The 15,609-nt window shown below is 41.9% G+C and overlaps 1 protein-coding gene across 1 annotated transcript in view; it reads left to right on the forward strand.

Annotated features, from left to right (window-relative positions):
* The first annotated feature begins 4,613 nt into the window (after window positions 1-4,613).
* The window catches only part of Oseg4 (intraflagellar transport protein Oseg4), a 600,898-nt gene continuing 589,902 nt past the window's right edge, over window positions 4,614-15,609 (forward strand). Inside the window, exon 1 of the mRNA XM_071662283.1 lies at window positions 4,614-4,899. Coding sequence (XP_071518384.1) covers window positions 4,876-4,899 — 24 coding nt within the window. The 5' untranslated portion in view covers window positions 4,614-4,875. The remainder of the gene's footprint in view (window positions 4,900-15,609) is intronic.

Consider the following 15,609-nt stretch of genomic DNA (forward strand, 5'->3'; position numbering starts at 1 on the left):
CCTCACACAGGTCTCCTTCCCAAGCTCACTTACTCTCACCACCCTCTTCACCCCAACATTCACTCTTCTTTTCTGAAAACCCATACAAATCTTCACCTTAGCCTCCACAAGATAATGATCAGACATCCCTCCAGTTGCACCTCTCAGCACATTAACATCCAAAAGTCTCTCTTTCGGAAGCCTGTCAATTAACATGTAATCCAATAACGCTCTCTGGCCATCTCTCCTACTTACATACGTATACTTATGTATATCTCGCTTTTTAAACCAGGTATTCCCAATCATCAGTCCTTTTTCAGCACATAAATCTACAAGCTCTTCACCATTTCCATTTACAACACTGAACACCCCATGTATACCAATTATTCCCTCGACTGCCACATTACTCACCTTTGCATTCAAATCACCCATCACTATAACCCGGTCTCGTGCATCAAAATCACTAACACACTCATTCAGCTGCTCCCAAAACACTTGCCTCTCATGATCTTTCTTCTCATGCCCAGGTGCATATGCACCAATAATCACCCACCTCTCTCCATCAACTTTCAGTTTTACCCATATTAATCGAGAATTTACTTTCTTACATTCTATCACATACTCCCACAACTCCTGTTTCAGGAGTATTGCTACTCCTTCCCTTGCTCTTGTCCTCTCACTAACCCCTGACTTTACTCCCCAGACATTCCCAAACCACTCTTCCCCTTTACCCTTGAGCTTCATTTCACTCAGAGCCAAAACATCCAGGTTCCTTTCCTCAAACATACTACCTATCTCTCCTTTTTTCACATCTTGGTTACATCCACACACATTTAGGCACCCCACTCTGAGCCTTCGAGGAGGATGAGCACTCCCCGCGTGACTCCTTCTTCTGTTTCCCATTTTAGAAAGTTAATACAAGGAGGGGAGGATTTCTGGCCCCCCGCTCCCAGTTATCATTTTTTCCCTGCAAAAATCGTCCAAATGCCTCTCTCTTCTCTTTCACTAATACTCTTACTCTACTTATATTTGGGCATATTCATATGTCCACCTTGAGCTATATATTTTTATTTAGTTTACCTTATCAGATATTGGAAAAGTTATTTTCCTGTTTGGACCATTATTTCGTTAATTCTTTGTTGTGGCATCAGTTAGATTATGATTTTCCTCAAGTGTTACTTTTGATTATTTACTATAGAATGATCCCCACTCATTTTTGGCAAGTTTCAAATTAGGTTTTTTTGTATTGTTAGAGTGGGGTAGGTGTAAGGATGTTCTTACTGATAAAACTATAATGAGGGGATCACTTTGCATGTATGATCAAGTATGTTTTTAAATTCTATGAGAATAATGAAATAAATTTCCATATAATGAGTGAAGTGGTTTTTCTTCATGGGTCTACCCTGGTAGCAAGTCCTGGTGGTGTGAATATTGAGTGATGAGAATGTGGAGTGATTGAAATATGATTTGCTAGTGTAATTTACTGCTGATCTGGATAGCTGTTTTTTCTCATTTTAGGTAACTTCACTGAATGTTGAAGTCACCTGTTACAAGTGCTGGGGATGCTAACTGGTTAGAATAATGATTGAATTCTTGCTTGATGTTTTCGTTACAGTTATATGATAATAATACTGAGCACCATCCTGTAGTTACTGCTATTTCTGTTGTCAGTGTTTCAAGTTTATGTTGTGGAAAGAGGATCAACTAGCTGGATACCAATTATGTGGACATGTTTGCAAGTAATATAAATCCCCACCACTCCTATCTTTGTGCTTTCTGAAAATTATGGTTTTGAAATTTAGGGTAAGTGGGACTCAGGCCTGCCTCACTACTACTACTCTTGAGGTCATTGTAATTTCAAGATAAGCTAATTTGTTTCAGTGACTGAGTATTACAGAGAAGGAATTGTGGATAGATGGAGGTAATGAAGTTAGTGTTCTTATGTAGACATTTTGAAAATACCTGCAATACTTCTGGAATTAATGAAACTACTGATGTCTGCTATTGATGTCAAAAATTTTTACTGCAGTGAAGAATAATTGTGAAAAGGTGGTGGACGGATCGATTGGTGTCAACTCTTTATTTGGGTTTATGTATTATTTTCTATATTTGATAATTTTGTGCTGTTGGAGATCATTCTCGTGGACTGCAGTTAGATGTCACTGTTATAGACAAGGATCCGCTAACTGGATCCAGTTTGGATTTGGTGTTTTTTTTCTGTTTTTTTTTTTGGCATGGAGGCTTCGTCTTCCCCGTTTTATGGGGTACTGTGTAAATTGCCTTTGGGCACTGGGAGCATGGAATGATTATGTTTTCATTAGCTAAGTGCATTCGTCTTTGGGATATTTGTGTTCAAGATAATGGGTATGAATGGGATACATGACTATTCTGAATGTTTTTACCTCACTTTTATTGTAGATCAGTGTTTCCTAACTTTTTTCAGTAAGGTGTATCCCTTAGCCTTATCGTAAGGTATTAGAAACCCCTTCTGGAAAAACTAATTTGTTCTAGTGACCGGCAGAGAAAAAATTGTGGATGGAGGTAATGAAGTTGTGACTTTATTTTATATTAGAATGACTTCATCTTCTTTGTTTGTGTAGGTAAATTTTGTCAAGGTAATGCAGATTTTAGCAAATCTTACGTGCCAAAGCAGTGTCCAGCTTCAACAAAATAGCCTAATCGCAATATTCCTTTTGCTTCTCAAAACGTATCTCTCGAATCATCTGACGAGGCTTCTCGTACCCCATCTGGAGTTCCATGAACCCTAGGTAAGGAATCTCTTTTCGGTCATGGGAAGTATTATGACTATGTTGTGTATGGTTGTTGCCCATGAAATGATTTACTGTATATATGAAACATTATCATTTTTGCTTTGTCGCTGTCTCCCGCGTTTGCGAGGTAGCGCAAGGAAACAGACGAAAGAAATGGCCCAACCCACCCCCATACACATGTATATACATACACGTCCACACACGCAAATATACATACCCATACATCTCAATGTACACACATATATACACACACAGACACATACATATATACACATGCACACAATTCACACTGCCTTTATTCATTCCCATCGCCACCTCGCCATACATGGAAATAACATCTCCCTCCCCCCTCAAGTGAGCAAAGTTCACTGAAGTTCCCATTTGCTTCCTTGTCTTACGCACTTTATTTACCTCCTTCCAGAACATCTTTTCATTCTCCCTAAAATTTAATGATACTCTCTCACCCCAACTCTCATTTGCCCTCTTTTTCGCCTCTTGCACCTTTCTCTTGACCTCCTGTCTCTTTCTTTTATACATCTCCCACTCATTTGCATTTTTTCCCTGCAAAAATCGTCCAAATGCCTCTGTCTTCTCTTTCACTAATGATCTTACTTCATCACACCACTCACTACCCTTTCTAATCAACCCACCTCCCACGCTTCTCATGCCACAAGCATTTTTTGCGCAAGCCATCACTGCTTCCCTAAATACGTTCCATTCCTCCCCCACTCCCCTTACCTCCTTTGTTCTCACCTTTTTCCATTCTGTACTCAGTCTCTCCTGATACTTCCTCACACAAGTCTCCTTCCCAAGCTCACTTACTCTCACCACCCTCTTCACCCCAACATTCACTCTTCTTTTCTGAAAACCCATACAAATCTTCACCTTAGCCTCCACAAGATAATGATCAAACATCCCTCCAGTTGCACCTCTCAGCACATTAACATCCAAAAGTCTCTCTTTCGCGCGCTTGTCAATTAACACGTAATCCAATAATGCTATCTGGCCATCTCTCCTTACATACGTATACTTATGTATATCTCTCTTTTTAAACCAGGTATTCCCAATCACCAGTCCTTTTTCAGCATATAAATTTACAAGCTCTTCACCATTTCCATTTACAACACTGAACACCCCATGTATACCAACTATTCCCTCAACTGCCACATTACTCACCTTTGCATTCAAATCACCCATCACTATAACCCGGTCTTGTGCATCAAAACCACTAACATACTTATTCAGCTGCTCCCAAAACACTTGCCTCTCATGATCTTTCTTCTCATGCCCAGATGCATATGCACCAATAATCACCCATCTCTCTCCATCAACTTTCAGTTTTACCCATATTAATCTAGAATTTACTTTGTTACATTCTATCACATACTCCCACAACTGTTTCAGGAGTAGTGCTACTCCTTCCCTTGCTCTTATCCTCCCACTAACCCCTGACTTTACTCCCAAGACATTCCCAAACCACTCTTCCCCTCTACCCTTAAGCTTCGTTTCACTCAGAGCCAAAACATCCAGGTTACTTTCCTCAAACATACTACCTATCTCTCCTTTTTTCACATCTTGGTTACATCCACACACATTTAGACACCCCTACCCCCCAAAGAAAAATAATAATGAAACATACATTAATGACTGGTTTTATTTTGAATATATTTACTGCATCATCACATGATCGTGAATTATGGATTATAACAGCAAACACTCTGTGAAAATTCTTGAACATGCTCTTGCACTGAGTACCATTCCGCTCACGGTGACGGCCAGCCCCAACCCATACCCTCAAGTCCGGTCGTCATGACAACACATGTAAACATTAAATCATGTAAACAGATAGAAGACGTCGAACAACTCAGCAAAGTAACATTTCGCATGTAGTCATTCCACACTGATTTACCGTATATCATATTTATAAACTGATGAATTGACCTATTGAAAGTAAAAGTTCCCCTTTGTCAAGGAATTCTACCTCAATGATTAAGCTAAATGGACATTTTGCTTATTATTTGCCCAGTGCAGCATTCCCAAGGTTAGACTCGTACGGCGGCGAGTACGAGAGAGAAGAATAAGAATAGTTGACTACGAGATAAGTAATGGATGTATACTTATCATAATGTTTATTTATCTCAGTAAAAAGGTGAGGATAGCACAGATTTCCTTATTTTTACTTTTGTAATGTTTAAGTGCATTTGGTTTATATATTAAGTATTTTGTACATAGATTTTGTAAAAATATGCAGTTTACAGGTTACCCACACTAATTCATGGAAATGAAACTAAAATATGATAGTGGAATAACATATAGTAAAAGTGATATCATTCATATAATGAGTGATAGTAGGAAGGGCCATGAAGATCAGAGAAAATGTGTTGTAAAAGTTGGTGAAACTGTTCCAATAATCATCTGACCCCTAACAGCACATTATTACCCCTTAGCAGCTGACATTTACCTTGTTTTCACTAGTATTTGAGAGAGAAAATATGATTGTTTTAGTCTCACGATACGATCTTCTCGGAGGTTTGGGTGTTAGTGCATTTTTTTCCATACAAACCCATGCCAGTGAACACAGTTACTTTTAGAAAATATCTCCATTAGTTGGCAGAAGGAAGGAGACAGTGTCTTCCGTATTTCTGCTGTAACATTGAAATTCGAGAGGCTATTTATCAGTTCAGCTTCGCATTGAAATTTGCTTTGGTGAATGAGGAATTTTGTTTTGTAGTGCAAGCATTTGTGTTTAGAGAATACATTGTGACAGAACATGATTTAGAGCAGTTCATTTATTTGATCGCAGTTTCCTGCATTACCAAGGTAGTGCCAGGAAACGGACAATGAAAGACCCATCCAATCATATACACACACACACACACACACACACACACACACACACACACACATATATATATATATATATGACTGAGTTTGGTAAAGTGTGTGGAAGAAGAAAGTTAAGAGTAAATGTGAATAAGAGCAAGGTTATTAGGTACAGTAGGGTTGAGGGTCAAGTCAATTGGGAGGTGAGTTTGAATGGAGAAAAACTGGAGGAAGTGAAGTGTTTTAGATATCTGGGAGTGGATCTGGCAGCGGATGGAACCATGGAAGCGGAAGTGGATCATAGGGTGGGGGAGGGGGCGAAAATTCTGGGGGCCTTGAAGAATGTGTGGAAGTCGAGAACATTATCTCGGAAAGCAAAAATGGGTATGTTTGAAGGCATAGTGGTTCCAACAATGTTGTATGGTTGCGAGGCGTGGGCTATGGATAGAGTTGTGCGCAGGAGGGTGGATGTGCTGGAAATGAGATGTTTGAGGACAATGTGTGGTGTGAGGTGGTTTGATCGAGTGAGTAACGTAAGGGTAAGAGAGATGTGTGGAAATAAAAAGAGCGTGGTTGAGAGAGCAGAAGAGGGTGTTTTGAAGTGGTTTGGGCACATGGAGAGGATGAGTGAGGAAAGATTGACCAAGAGGATATATGTGTCGGAGGTGGAGGGAACAAGGAGAAGAGGGAGACCAAATTTTGGTGGAAAGATGGAGTGAAAAAGATTTTGTGTGATCGGGGCCTGAACATGCAGGAGGGTGAAAGGAGGGCAAGGAATAGAGTGAATTGGAGCGATGTGGTATACCGGGGTTGACGTGCTGTCAGTAGATTGAATCAAGGCATGTGAAGCGTCTGGGGTAAACCATGGAAAGCTGTGTAGGTATGTATATTTGCGTGTGTGGACGTATGTATATACATGTGTATGGGGGGGGGTTGGGCCATTTCTTTCGTCTGTTTCCTTGCGCTACCTTGCAAACGCGGGAGACAGCGACAAAGTATAATAAAAAAAAAAATAATATATATATATATATATATATATATATATATATATATATATATATATATGTATATATTTTTCTTTCTTTCATACTATTCGCCATTTCCCACATTATCGAGGTAGCGTTAAGAACAGAGGACTGGACCTTTGAGGGAAATCCTCACCTGGCCCCCTTCTCTGTTCCTTCTTTTGGAAAAATAAAAATGAGAGGGGAGGATTTCCAGCCCCCTGCTCCCTTCCCTTTTAGTCGCCTTCTACGACACGCAGAAGGGGTGACTGTATTGTTGACTGGTTGGTAAGGTTATTTAATGTATGTATGACTCATGGTGAGGTGCCTGAAGTTTGGTGGAATGCTTGCATAGTGCCATTGTACAAAGGCAAAGAGGATAAAAGTGAGTGCTCAAATTACAGAGGTATAAGTTTGTTGAGTATTCCTGGTAAATTATATGGGAGGGTATTGATTGAGAGGGTGAAGGCATGTACAGAGCATCAGATTGGGGAAGAGCAGTGTGGTTTCAGAAGTGGTAGAGGATGTGTGGATCAGGTGTTTGCTTTGAAGAATGTATGTGAGAAATACTTAGAAAAGCAAATGGATTTGTATGTAGCATTTATGGATCTGGAGAAGGCATATGATAGACTTCATAGACATGCTTTGTGGAAGGTATTAAGAGTATATAGTGTGGGAGGCAAGTTGTTAAGAAGTAGTGAAAAGTTTTTATCAAGGATGTAAGGCATGTGTACATGTAGGAAGAGAGGAAAGTGATTTGTTCACGGTGAATGTAGGTTTGTGGCAGGGGTGTGTGATGTCTCCATGGTTGTTTAATTTGTTTATGGAAGGAGTTATTAGGGAGGTGAATGCAAGAAATTTGGAAAGAGGGGCAAGTATGCAGTCTGTTGTGGATGAGAGAGCTTGGGAAGTGAGTCAGTTGTTGTTCGCTGATGATACAGCACTGGTGGCTGATTCAGGTGAGAAACTGCAGAAGCTGGTGACTGAGTTTGGTAAAGTGTGTGAAAGAAGAAAGCTGAGAGTAAATGTGAATAAGAGCAAGGTTATTAGGTACAGTAGGGTTAAGGGACGAGTCAATTGGGAGGTAAGTTTGAATGGAGAAATACTGGAGGAAGTGAAGTGTTTTAGATATCTGGGAGTGGATCCTGCAGCGGATGGAACCATGGAAGCGGAAGTGAATCATAGAGTGGGGGAGGGGGCGAAAGTTCCGGGAACGTTGAAGAATGTGTGGAAGTCGAGAACATTATCTTGGAAAGCAAAAGTGGGTATGTTTGAAGGAATAGTGGTTCCAACAATGTTATATGGTTGTGAGGCGTGGGCTATAGATAGAGTTGTGCGGAGGAGGGTGGATGTGCTGGAATGAGATGTTTGAGGACAATATGTGGTGTGAGGTGGTTTGATTAAGTAATAATAGGGTAAGATAGATGTGTAGTAATGAAAAGAGTGTGGTTGAGAGAGCAGAAGAGGGTGTTTTGAAATGGTTTGGTCACATGAAGAGAATGAGTTTGGAAAGATTGACAAAGAGGATATATGTGTCAGAGGTGGAGGGAAAGAGAAGAAGTGGGAGACCAAATCGGAGGTGGAAAGATGGAGTGAAAAAGATTTTGAGTGATCGGGGCCTGAACATGCAGGAGGGTGAAAGGCTTGCAAGGAATAGAGTGAATTGGAACAATGTGGTATACTGGGGTCGATGTGCTGTCAATGGATTGAACCAGGGCATATGAAGTGTCTGGGGTAAATCATGGAAAGTTCTGTGGGGCCTGGATGTGGAAAGGGAGCTATGGTTTCAGTGCATTATACATGAGAGCCAGAGACTGAGTGTGAATGAAATTGGCCTATGTTGTCTTTTCCTAGCGCTACCTTGCGCACATGAGGGGGGAGGGGTTTGTTATTTCATGTATGGCGAGGTTACGACGGGAATAAATAAAGGCAGACAGTATGAATTATGTACATGTGTATATATGTATGTTTGTGTGTATATATATGCATACGTTGAGATGTTTTTTTTTTTAATACTATTTGCCATTTCCCGCGTTAGCGAGGTAGCGTTAAGAACAGAGGACTGGGCCTATTTTGGAATATCCTCACCTGGCCCACTCTGTTCCTTCTTTTGAAAAAAAAAGAAGAAAAAAAAGAAAAAAAGAAAAACGAGAGGGGAGGATTTCCAGCCCCCCGCTCCCTCCCCTTTTAGTCGCCTTCTACGACACGCAGGGAATACGTGGGAAGTATTCTTAATCCCCTATCCCCAAGGAGAACGTTGAGATGTATAGGTATGTATATGTCCGTGTGTGGACATGTATGTCTATACATGTGTATGTGGGTGGGTTGGGCCATTCTTTTTTTTCTGTTTCCTTTCGCTACCTTGCTGACGCGGGAGAGAGCGACAAACTATAAAAAAGAAATATATATATATATATATATATATATATATATATATATATATATATATATATATATATATATATATATATATATACACATATATATATTTTTTTTCTTTTTTGCTTTGTCGCTGTCTCCCGCGTTTGCGAGGTAGCGCAAGGAAACAGACGAAAGAAATGGCCCAACCCACCCTCATACACATGTATATACATACGTCCACACATGCAAATATACATACCTACACAGCTTTCCATGGTTTACCCCAGACGCTTCACATGCCCTGATTCAATCCACTGACAGCACGTCAACCCCGGTATACCACATCGCTCCAATTCACTCTATTCCTTGCCCTCCTTTCACCCTCCTGCATGTTCAGGCCCCGATCACACAAAATCTTCTTCACTCCATCTTTCCACCTCCAATTTGGTCTCCCTCTTCTCCTCGTTCCCTCCACCTCCGACACATATATCCTCTTGGTCAATCTTTCCTCACTCATTCTCTCCATGTGCCCAAACCATTTCAAAACACCCTCTTCTGCTCTCTCAACCACGCTCTTTTTATTTCCACACATCTCTCTTACCCTTACATTACTTACTCGATCAAACCACCTCACACCACACATTGTCCTCAAACATCTCATTTCCAGCACATCCATCCTCCTGCGCACAACTCTATCCATAGCCCACGCCTCGCAACCATACAACATTGTTGGAACCACTATTCCTTCAAACATACCCATTTTTGCTTCCCGAGATAATGTTCTCGACTTCCACACATTCTTCAAGGCTCCCAGAATTTTCGCCCACTCCCCCACCCTATGATCCACTTCCGCTTCCATGGTTCCATCCGCTGCCAGATCCACTCCCAGATATCTAAAACACTTCACTTCCTCCATTCTTTCTCCATTCAAACTCACCTCCCAATTGACTTGACCCTCAACCCTACTGTACCTAATAACCTTGCTCTTATTCACATTTACTCTTAACTTTCTTCTTTCACACACTTTACCAAACTCAGTCACCAGCTTCTGCAGTTTCTCACATGAATCAGCCACCAGCGCTGTATCATCAGCGAACAGCAACTGACTCACTTCCCAAGCTCTCTCATCCCCAACAGACTTCATACTTGCCCGGGCAACTCTTTCCAAAACTCTTGCATTCACCTCCCTAACAACCCCATCCATAAACAAATTAAACAACCATGGAGACATCACACACCCCTGCTGCAAACCTACATTCACTGAGAACCCTGGGGATAGGGGAGAAAGAATACTTCCCACGCATTCCTCACGTGTCGTAGAAGGCAACTAAAGAGGACGGGAGTGGGCGGCTAGAAACCATCCCCTCCTTGTATTTTTAACTTTCTAAAAGGGGAAACAGAAGATATATATATATATATATATATATATATATATATATATATATATATATATATATATATATATATATATATATATATATATGGTGAGAGTAAGTGAGCTTGCGCAAAAGATGCTTGTGGCAGGAGAAGCATGGGAGGTGGGTTGATTAGAAAAGGTAGTGAGTGGTGGGATGAAGAAGTAAGGTTATTAGTGAAAGAGAAGAGAGAGGCATTTGGACGATTTTTGCAGGGAAAAAATGCAAATGAGTGGGAGAGGTATAAAAGAAAGAGGCAGGAGGTCAAGAGAAAGGTGCAAGAGGTGAAAAAGAGGCCAAATGAGAGTTGGGGTGAGAGAGTATCATTAGATTTTAGGGAGAATATAAAAGATGTTCTGGAAGGAGGTAAATAAAGTGCGTAAGACAAGGGAGCAAATGGGAACTTCAGTGAAGGGGGATAATGGGGAGGTGATAACAAGTAGTGGTGATGTGAGAAGGAGATGGAGTGGAAGAGAGAGCTTTGGAAGTGAGTCAGTTGTTGTTTGCTGATGATACAGCGCTGGTGGCTGATTCATATGAGAAACTGCAGAAGCTGGTGACTGAGTTTGGTAAAGTGTGTGAAAGAAGAAAGCTGAGAGTAAATGTGAATAAGAAGTGGGAAGTGTGAGTGGGAAGTGAGTCAGTTGTTGTTCGCTGATGATACAGCGCTGGTGGCTGATTCATGTGAGAAACTGCAGAAGCTGGTGACTGAGTTTGGTAAAGTGTGTGAAAGAAGAAAGTGAAGAGTAAATGTGAATAAGAGCAAGGTTATTAGGTACAGTAGGGTTGAGGGTCAAGTCGGTTGGGAGGTAAGTTTAAATGGAGAAAAACTGGAGGAAGTATAGTGCTTTAGATATCTGGGAGTGGAAATGGCAGCGGATGGAACCATGGAAGCGGAAGTGAACCATAGGGTGGGGGAGGGGGCGAAAATACTTGGAGCCTTGAAGAATGTGTGGAAGTCGAGAACATTATCTCCAAAAGCAAAAATGGGTATGTTTGAAGGAATAGTGGTTCCAACAATGTTGTATGGTTGCGAGGCGTGGGCTATGGATAGAGTTGTGCGCAGGAGGGTGGATGTGCTGGAAATGAGATGTTTGAGGACAATATGTGGTGTGAGGTGGTTTGATCGAGTAAGTAATGTAAGGGTAAGAGAGATGTATGGAAATAAAAAGAGCGTGGTTGAGAGAGCAGAAGAGGGTGTTTTGAAATGGTTTGGGCACATGGAGAGAATGAGTGAGGAAAGATTAACCAAAAGGATATATGTGTCGGAGGTGGTGGGAACGAGGAGAAGTGGGAGACCAAATTGGAGGTGGAAAGATGGAGTGAAAAAGATTTTGAGTGATCGGGGCCTGAACATGCAGGAGGGTGAAAGGCGGGCAAGGAATAGAGTGAATTGGATCGATGTGGTATACTGGGGTTGACGTGCTGTCAGTGGATTGAATTAGGGCATGTGAAGCGTCTGGGGTAAACCATGGAAAGTTGTGTGGGGCCTGGATGTGGAAAGGGAGCTGTGGTTTCGGGCATTATTGCATGACAGCTAGAGACTGAGTGTGAACGAATGGGGCCTTTGTTGTCTTTTCCTAGCGCTACCTGGCACACATGAGGGGGGAGGGGGATGGTATTCCATGTGTTGCGAGGTGGCGATGGGAATGAATAAAGGCAGACAGTGTGAATTGTGTGCATGGGTGTATATGTATGTGTCTGTGTGTGTATATATATGTGTACATTGAGATGTATAGGTATGTATATTTGCGTGTGTGGACGTGTATGTATATACATCTGTATGGGGGTGGGTTGGGCCATTTCTTTCGTCTGTTTCGTTGCGCTATATATGTATATATGTATATGTGTGTGTGTGTGTGTGTATATGTGCGTGTGTATGTATATGTATATATATATTTTTTTTTTTTTTATTCTTTGTCGCTGTCTCCCGCGTTTGCGAGGTAGCGCAAGGAAACAGACGAAAGAAATGGCCCAACCCCCCCCATACACATGTATATACATACGTCCACACACGCAAATATACATACCTACACAGCTTTCCATGGTTTACCCCAGACGCTTCACATGCCTTGATTCAATCCACTGACAGCACGTCAACCCCGGTATACCACATCGCTCCAATTCACTCTATTCCTTGCCCTCCTTTCACCCTCCTGCATGTTCAGGCCCCGATCGCACAAAATCTTTTTCACTCCATCTTTCCACCTCCAATTTGGTCTCCCTCTTCTCCTCGTTCCCTCCACCTCCGACACATATATCCTCTTGGTCAATCTTTCGTCACTCATTCTCTCCATGTGCCCAAACCACTTCAAAACACCCTCTTCTGCTCTCTCAACCACGCTCTTTTTATTTCCACACATCTCTCTTACCCTTACGTTACTCACTCGATCAAACCACCTCACACCACACATTGTCCTCAAACATCTCATTTCCAGCACATCCATCCTCCTGCGCACAACTCTATCCATAGCCCACGCCTCGCAACCATACAACATTGTTGGAACCACTATTCCTTCAAACATACCCATTTTTGCTTTCCGAGATAATGTTCTCGGCTTCCACACATTCTTCAAGGCCCCCAGAATTTTCGCCCCCTCCCCCACCCTATGATCCACTTCCGCTTCCATGGTTCCATCCGCTGCCAGATCCACTCCCAGATATCTAAAACACTTCACTTCCTCCAGTTTTTCTCCATTCAAACTCACCTCCCAATTGACTTGACCCTCAACCCTACTGTACCTAATAACCTTGCTCTTATTCACATTTACTCTTAACTTTCTTCTTCCACACACTTTACCAAACTCAGTCACCAGCTTCTGCAGTTTCTCACATGAATCAGCCACCAGCGCTGTATCATCAGCGAACAACAACTGACTCACTTCCCAAGCTCTCTCATCCCCAACAGACTTCATACTTGCCCCTCTTTCCAAAACTCTTGCATTTACCTCCCTAACAACCCCATCCATAAACAAATTAAACAACCATGGAGACATCACACACCCCTGCCGCAAACCTACATTCACTGAGAACCAATCACTTTCCTCTCTTCCTACACGTACACATGCCTTACATCCTCGATAAAAAATTTTCACTGCTTCTAACAACTTTCCTCCCACACCATATATTCTTAATACCTTCCACAGAGCATCTCTATCAACTCTATCATATGCCTTCTCCAGATCCATAAATGCTACATACAAATCCATTTGCTTTTCTAAGTATTTCTCACATACATTCTTCAAAGCAAACACCTGATCCACACATCCTCTACCACTTCTGAAACCACACTGCTCTTCCCCAATCTGATGCTCTGTACATGCCTTCACCCTCTCAATCAATACCCTCCCATATAATTTACCAGGAATACTCAACAAACTTATACCTCTGTAATTTGAGCAGTCACTCTTATCCCCTTTGCCTTTGTACAATGGCACTATGCACGCATTCCGCCAATCCTCAGGCACCTCACCATGAGTCATACATACATTAAATAACCTTACCAACCAGTCAACAATACAGTCACCCCCTTTTTTAATAAATTCCACTGCAATACCATCCAAACCTGCTGCCTTGCCGGCTTTCATCTTCCGCAAAGCTTTCATTACCTCTTCTCTGTTTACCAAATCATTTTCCCTATATATATTTTTTTTTTTTTTTTTTATACTTTGTCGCTGTCTCCCGCGTTTGCGAGGTAGCGCAAGGAAACAGACGAAAGAAATGGCCCAACCCCCCCCCATACACATGTACATACACACATCCACACACGCAAATATACATACCTACACAGCTTTCCATGGTTTACCCCAGACGCTTCACATGCCTTGATTCAATCCACTGACAGCACGTCAACCCCTGTATACCACATCGCTCCAATTCACTCTATTCCTTGCCCTCCTTTCACCCTCCTGCATGTTCAGGCCCCGATCACACAAAATCTTTTTCACTCCATCTTTCCACCTCCAATTTGGTCTCCCTCTTCTCCTCGTTCCCTCCACCTCCGACACATATATCCTCTTGGTCAATCTTTCCTCACTCATTCTCTCCATGTGCCCAAACCATTTCAAAACACCCTCTTCTGCTCTCTCAACCACGCTCTTTTTATTTCCACACATCTCTCTTACCCTTACGTTACTTACTCGATCAAACCACCTCACACCACACATTGTCCTCAAACATCTCATTTCCAGCACATCCATCCTCCTGCGCACAACTCTATCCATAGCCCACGCCTCGCAACCATACAGCATTGTTGGAACCACTATTCCTTCAAACATACCCATTTTTGCTTTCCGAGATAATGTTCTCGACTTCCACACATTTTTCAATGCTCCCAAAATTTTCGCCCCCTCCCCCACCCTATGATCCACTTCCGCTTCCATGGTTCCATCCGCTGACAGATCCACTCCCAGATATCTAAAACACTTCACTTCCTCCAGTTTTTCTCCATTCAAACTCACCTCCCAATTGACTTGACCCTCAACCCTACTGTACCTAATAACCTTGCTCTTATTCACATTTACTCTTAACTTTCTTCTTCCACACACTTTACCAAACTCAGTCACCAGCTTCTGCAGTTTCTCACATGAATCAGCCACCAGCGCTGTATCATCAGCGAACAACAACTGACTCACTTCCCAAGCTCTCTCATCCCCAACAGACTTCATACTTGCCCCTCTTTCCAGGACTCTTGCATTTACCTCCCTAACAACCCCATCCATAAACAAATTAAACAACCATGGAGACATCACACACCCCTGCCGCAAACCTACATTCACTGAGAACCAATCACTTTCCTCTCTTCCTACACGTACACATGCCTTACATCCTCGATAAAAACTTTTCACTGCTTCTAACAACTTTCCTCCCACACCATATATTCTTAATACCTTCCACAGAGCATCTCTATCAACTCTATCATATGCCTTCTCCAGATCCATAAATGCTACATACAAATCCATTTGCTTTTCTAAGTATTTCTCACATACATTCTTCAAAGCAAACACCTGATCCACACATCCTCTACCACTTCTGAAACCGCACTGCTCTTCCCCAATCTGATGCTCTGTACATGCCTTCACCCTCTCAATCAATACCCTCCCATATAATTTACCAGGAATACTCAACAAACTTATACCTCTGTAATTTGAGCACTCACTCTTATCCCCTTTGCCTTTGTACAATGGCACTATGCACGCATTCCGCCAATCCTCAGGCACCTCACCATGAGTCATACATACATTAAATAACCTTACC

The sequence above is a fragment of the Panulirus ornatus genome, chromosome 1, assembly GCF_036320965.1.
Source record: "Panulirus ornatus isolate Po-2019 chromosome 1, ASM3632096v1, whole genome shotgun sequence".
Lineage (NCBI taxonomy): Eukaryota > Metazoa > Arthropoda > Malacostraca > Decapoda > Palinuridae > Panulirus > Panulirus ornatus.